We start from the raw sequence: 6305 nt of genomic DNA on the forward strand, positions 1-6305 counted from the left end.
TAATTTAATTGAAGAAAGGAAATAGTAATAATTAAGAAAGAGATGGGATGGAGCTTCATGACTGCATCACAAGTATGGGTTTGACAGCGTATGGTGGAGATGGAGACATATGGAGATTGGCTTTGAATGCAATGCTTTAAATGAAGAATGGGGGATCTGCAAACAACTTCTTGGACTAGCAGTTCTACAGATTTATTCGACATTCATAGATTCATTGTTGTAAAATTCTTAATAAAAATCTTCATATTTCAAATGACACCCAAATTTGGGTAGTCCAATTTTGTCAATCACAGACGGTTTGGCCAAGGTTTTGAGAAGTAAAAAAATACTTATGTTATGTTAGATAGTTGAGGTGTTTGGCTAATCTTTTAGAAAAATAAGTAAGTGGTTTTGAGTAGTAGCAAAACTTGAAAAACAAATACAGTAACTTTCTTCAGAAGCACTTTTAGAATCTTGATCAAGTCCATATTACTGGTCCTAATTAGTAAACGTGTTTTTTAAATTAATTAAGCATAGATAACTACTACTCAAAAATATCGTTTCAAAAAGTATTTCTACAAAAAATATTTTTTAAAATAAGCCGATTTTACAAATTTAATCAAATTGGTCATGAGTTATATTTTTGGAGAAAAAGAATCATATTATTATTGGAAGATGGACTTGAAGGGGGTGGATGGTATGGAAATCTGAGCTAATTTCATAAACAATTTATTTGTAGATCAAGTGAGGACAAAATAGCGTATACTATAAAAGAGCCAAAACTAATGGAGGTTTTTCTGGAGTCAACTCTCTGTTTCAACTTCTTTTTTTCTCCCATTAAACATATAGTGAGTCATTTTGGCAAGTTGTCGGCTCCATCAGCCAAACAAAATGATGCCTTTTTCTCCAAGATATCAGTTTGTTGTCTTTAAGATACCAACATGTTACAATACATTTTAAGAACAGCCAAGGCTTTATGAGACTACTTTTGCCCTCATCGTAAATTTAATCCAAAGCTAAACGTCTAATAAAAGCATTCATCAACGTAGGGCGGATCTAGTCCTTCAGGGACGGGTTCATCGTGGAACACATTATTTCCGATATAGAGTATAATATACATGTGAAAGGTGCAACAACAAGCACCAGTTTAACTTCGGGGGTGGTGATTTAGTGACAGCGGGTGGCAAGGTGGCTTTGTTGCCTATTCCATTAGGAACCGCTGAAAATTTTATTAAATAAGGTGAATTCTATTGGATGTATGCCAATAGAACCTCAATAACCCTATTAAAATCGACTATATATGAATCTCATCATCCATACATAACGAATTGACGATATATTCATATCATAATGAACAATAAGAACTAATATATTGATCCGAACTTATAATTTTAAAGTTACAACAAGCTCTATACTGAAAACTAGAAGGATCAAATCTATCTAAAATTAAAATTCAAGACTCGACAATTGTAGAAAGTCTGACATTGATATTCAATGTGCCAGATTGATCTTACCTTAAACTGATAGTAAAAGGGGAGGATTCACCCAACTTGTAACAAAAGACAAGATCCGTCACTGAAGGTCCACGGAAGGAAGAGTTACGAGAGGGATCTCATCTTAGTATTGCAACCAACATATTGATGAGAAATGAATTTTGAGGTTAGATCAATCTCAAAAGCTTAGCTCAAGAGAAAAAAATTCTCAAGATCGATTGTGAGACATCAACACCCCTTGTACTGTTGTACATGCAGAATTGAACAGCTAAATCATGTATATTAAGAAATTAATATTGGGCTTAATTCAACATTAAAAAAATAAAAATTGCTCAAGATCATATAAGCCTATTTTCCCTCCCACAACCATGTGAATTTCAACAAAAAATATTTCCTTCTTTGTCTGACCGAGAACACGTTGCTCGATCATATATTAAAGCCATATAGTTCCATAATGTCCAAATGAAAGAAATAAAAAAATTCCTTACAACTCAAGCTTTCACTTGATCTATGTCCTATTAACTTGAAAAAAGCTTCATAACTTTTTTTTGGACTTTTTCGATGAAACCAAATTGGAATAAACAACAGAAGGAGATAAGGAGGAACAAGAACTATATTCCCTTACATGGTAAAAACAAAATCCTTTCGCTATAGCCATATAAAACATGAAAAAGAGAGAGTCTCTCTCCGTTTATGTGCAAAAAAAAAAAAAAACACATTATGTGAAAACTGCTAATGTGAGCCTCGATTGATCATCTCAGTATACTGTTGCAACGACTGTTGCCTCTGCAACCTCATATCCTCATTGAACTTCTTTATAAAAGCTTCAACTCGCCTGTTTAGCTCATCTTGACTCAACGATGGCTCTTTCTTAAGTTTCCCTGAACCACCAGGTGATGGAGTCAGTAACGGCGAGTCAGGGGTAGTATGGTCATTGAACGTCTCAGATTTCTTCATCTTCTGTTGTGGTGGGGTAACAACCGGGTTCCGACCACCGTGTGTCTCCCACGTGTCAGATTTTCTTAAGTGCCTCGTCAGCGGCATTGCTCGTCCTTCTGTTATTGTCTTCCACGTACTCTCCAGCGTGTCTTGCCGTTTGGGCTTTGTTACTCTCAATGCTGCCTTTCCACCTGTATCACCAGCATATCCAGTCAGTCACTTAATTATCTAAAAACTTTGTTTGCAGATATTTTCATCAACTAATATTAATTTATTATGGAAAATTCATTGAGAGAAGAAATCAGCAAAGAAAAGAAAAACAGGCCAACAACATCAACATGATGTATTTAAGAGATTACGATTAAATTACTTCCTTCGTCCTATCTTAATTGTTGCTTTTGCTCAAAAATTTTGTCCCTGAATAATTGTCATACAAAAATTTAAGACTAAAATTAACAATTATTTCCAATTATATACTTAACATTAAAGAAGTTATTCCTTTAAAAAATTTAAAATGGGACGAACGGCGTATAAATTACATATAAAAATTATGTCATACATCCATTGTTTATAAAACATAAGAGGATCAGTAAACCACAAAGCTATTCCGTTCATCCCAAAATAAGTGTCTATTCCCTCGAAAGTTAAAGTTAAAGTTAACTAATCTTCAAAAGTTAATAAAATTTTTAAAAGTTATAAAATTAATCAAAAAGTATTACCATAAGTTGTAGTTTTTTAATGTTAATATAGTAAAGAAATAATTTTGGAATATTTTCAAAATTCACATAATCTAGATTCTAAGAAGAGAAAAGCCATAAATAATTTAAATGAAATACTGTTACGGTTATGGATGAAAAAGCAAAAAATGGATATATACGACTATTATTTAAGGCTTATCGTTTAGAAATGTGAGCACAGTGAGGTGGCAAAATTAGTGTTTGCGTTATGCAATTTTAAAGTCATGTCTTTGTCGTTTTCCTTAACCTCCACCGTTTTCTAAGGGATTATTATCAGCTTTACAGATACCAATGTGTTATCAACTAAATAGGAATCTCATGACTACACTTAATTTAAATTTGTATTTAAATTTAAGTGCTTTTGTTGAGGACCACACTAGCTTTTACAATCTGACAAGTGACAAGCATCTAATTATCCACTAGCCGCTTAACTCCAACGGTAACAAAATTTGAACCGCAAGTTACCGTTATCGACTAATTTCGCCGGAGATGCAAAACAAAATTCAGTTTATCAACTCAGTAATTTTAATTCAAATCTTATATTTGTGCTAAAAAAAAAAATCATTCAGTATGTAGATTTATTTTAAAAAGAATGACATTTCTAAAATCTAAAAACACTGAAACTCAAAATCCTGACCTCGCCTCTAATTGTTAGTCTGACTGAGTTAATAAATACACACGGAGAGACATATAAATTGACAAAAAAAAAAGAGAAAGTGAGGAATTTACCTTCGGGAGTGGATTTGCCATATTTACGGTGACTAAACCTGGCTGAAGCAGGAGGCCTCTCGGACGAGTAATCTATAGAGTCCTGTCTCATCACCGGCGCCCGATAAGATTTCGAGATTAATACATCGACATCTTTCTCAACAACAACTTCGTTAGGCTCCTGATAATCGTTCTCCAATATACGTACATCCACATCATCGTACGGATTAACTTCTGGAACTTTCTCAACCTTCGCATCATAAACACCAGCAGCAGGATACTCGTAAACCATCGGGCTAGACTCAACCACCTGATGTTTGAAAAATAATTTAAAATTGTAAGAAATCAAAATAGATTAACATTTTTCATGTCTAGTTAGAATTTATTGTATAGGACACATTTTATCATGAGAAAATTTCACTTTTTTTTTTTACACATAAAACCCTATTTTGTACATTCAAACAAGCCAAATATTATTTACAAAAAAACTATAACCAAACACAACTCTAACTTTAATTTTTTTTTTAAAAGTTTCATAATATGTTTCATACACCATAAACAACGATGCTGCTAGATATTATTATGGAGATTGCAGAAAACAATTTATGAGTTTATAAATAAAATATTTTCCTTCACCTGATTCTTCAAAGCGAGACCATTCAAGTCATTCATGACCGGTGAATAGTATTCCGTTACTGGGCTTACATCCTTAATGGGATGAAACTGAGCCAAATTTTCCGGCGAAACAACCGGAGATGAGTTGTCATCATCGAGGTTGTTCTGCAACTTAGAAGAAGCTACAATCGTAATGATAATGCAGTTAATGACGAGGTATAAATACGGAGGTTTAAGCCATGAAACAACGCCTTTCCAAATAGACGGAACTTCACTAACGGCGAAATCAGTTACAGCAGGTGCAGAGATTTTTAACATAATGGCAGCAGATAAAACTGTAGTTGAAATTAGGAAAATTTTGAGGGATAAGATTGAGCTACTTGAACTTTGAAATAAAATCGCCATTTTTGAGGTGTTTTGGTTAAGACTTGGGGTTGGGATTGGGAGAATAGCCAAATGAAGGTACAGACTTTATGATATGCAGATAAACGAAAATGAACCCTTACTTATATATACTCTCATATTTTCATCTTGCTTTCATTTTAAATTGAAGTTTCGTGTTAGACCGTGAAAAGGTCCTCTGCTTACGAAAAATGACAAATCAGTTCGAGCTATTTTTAGGCTAAAAGAGGAAATTAGTGACCGCAACTCACATTTGATCCAAATCATCTAACGCTTTTTCCTTTTCGACAGTCGTATAAGAAATTTTTGGACCGTGTGTCCTTTACATATTTTAATTTGTTAATTATTGTGACGTATAATATGTTTTATATAATTTCAAAATATATAAATTATTTTGCAAAAAATTGTATGTCCGAAGTCACAATAAAAATAAAAAAGTTTGATCTCGAAATTCGACTGTGTCACATGAATTGAGACGGGGAGAGTACTATTTTTTAATTTAAACTTATATTATTAATAATGTAAATATTATTTAAATTAAGTATGATTTAATAACTTCAAATAAGGTATAATCTAGATCGTGTAATTAATTTACTATAATCGGTACTATTTTGAAATTTATATGCCATCAATGAATATAAGTCAAATAAATTTTGCATAGTTTAAATGTATTAAGCTTAATAACATAAGGCACAATTCATGGTTTGGGTGAATAGCATGTGGCGACATAATCATTGTGTAAATTTAAATTCTTTTTCAATCTTAGATTATAACTAATCCGATCTCAGCATCTAGCAGATGGCTTTATAAAAGACAGAATCTAGCTTTTTCTCTACTTCTTTTTTTCTTTCAAAAATCAAAAGTATCTTTTTTTTCGGTCCACACAAAATCAAATGTAGGATGCAAGATATTATCTCCACAACACTATCTTCTATTAATTTGCATGTAAATGTGAAATTGAGACATTCAATTTCATGGAAGAATGGAGTATTTAATTATAATTTTCGATGAGAACAAAAATGCAGAAATACAAAAAAAAAAAAAAAAAAAAGGAGTTGTAATGTTGTGTCGGGATAAATTAAATAATTACACCCTCAGTTTAATTACAACAATAAGTAAATCTACGCAAGCCTGAGATGATAGAGTAGTAATCGTCTGATATAAATTAGTTTTTTTACACTTATCAGTGCATATAATTAATTTTATTTATGTATCATAAGTCAACACGCAGATAATAATAAATCACCCTAAATCATATTATATACTAATATAAAAGGCGTCTAATCCAATTAGACGAGAAAATTGCGGTAATTTATCTGTGAAGTTATTCTCTCAACCAGCCGAACCGATCGGCATGTCCCGTGGGCATTTAATGCACTTGAGCATTTAACAATGCCTTAATTAAAGAGAAAAAAGTAGTGTAGACTCTGTA

General features: G+C 32.4%; 1 protein-coding gene across 2 annotated transcripts; it reads right to left on the reverse strand.

Annotated features, from left to right (window-relative positions):
• Nucleotides 1–1903: 1903 nt before the first annotated feature.
• LOC132618842 (uncharacterized) lies at nt 1904–4970 on the reverse strand. Of its 2 annotated transcripts, none has more exons than XM_060333844.1 (3): nt 4562–4970; nt 3878–4166; nt 1904–2602 (listed from the first exon to the last, which is right to left on the reverse strand). In XM_060333844.1, exons 1-3 carry the CDS (start codon nt 4874–4876, stop codon nt 2205–2207), a joined length of 1002 nt encoding a protein of 333 aa, XP_060189827.1. In that variant the 5' UTR covers nt 4877–4970; the 3' UTR covers nt 1904–2204. The 2 variants fall into 2 exon arrangements, with proteins under 2 accessions (XP_060189827.1, XP_060189826.1); XM_060333843.1 differs by having other exon boundaries at nt 4493–4970.
• Nucleotides 4971–6305: the final 1335 nt, after the last annotated feature.

This window comes from Lycium barbarum, chromosome 11, assembly GCF_019175385.1.
Source record: "Lycium barbarum isolate Lr01 chromosome 11, ASM1917538v2, whole genome shotgun sequence".
Lineage (NCBI taxonomy): Eukaryota > Viridiplantae > Streptophyta > Magnoliopsida > Solanales > Solanaceae > Lycium > Lycium barbarum.

Excerpts from the sequence above, each read along its gene's own strand:
- LOC132618842 (XM_060333843.1), bottom strand. The coding sequence starts at position 4,876 with ATGGCGATTTTATTTCAAAGTTCAAGTAGCTCAATCTTATCCCTCAAA. Across the intron at positions 4,167-4,492 it reads GTCTCGCTTTGAAGAATCAG|GTGGTTGAGTCTAGCCCGAT; the intron begins GTGAAGGAAAAT and ends TTCAAACATCAG. Across the intron at positions 2,603-3,877 it reads TGGCAAATCCACTCCCGAAG|GTGGAAAGGCAGCATTGAGA; the intron begins GTAAATTCCTCA and ends CTGGTGATACAG.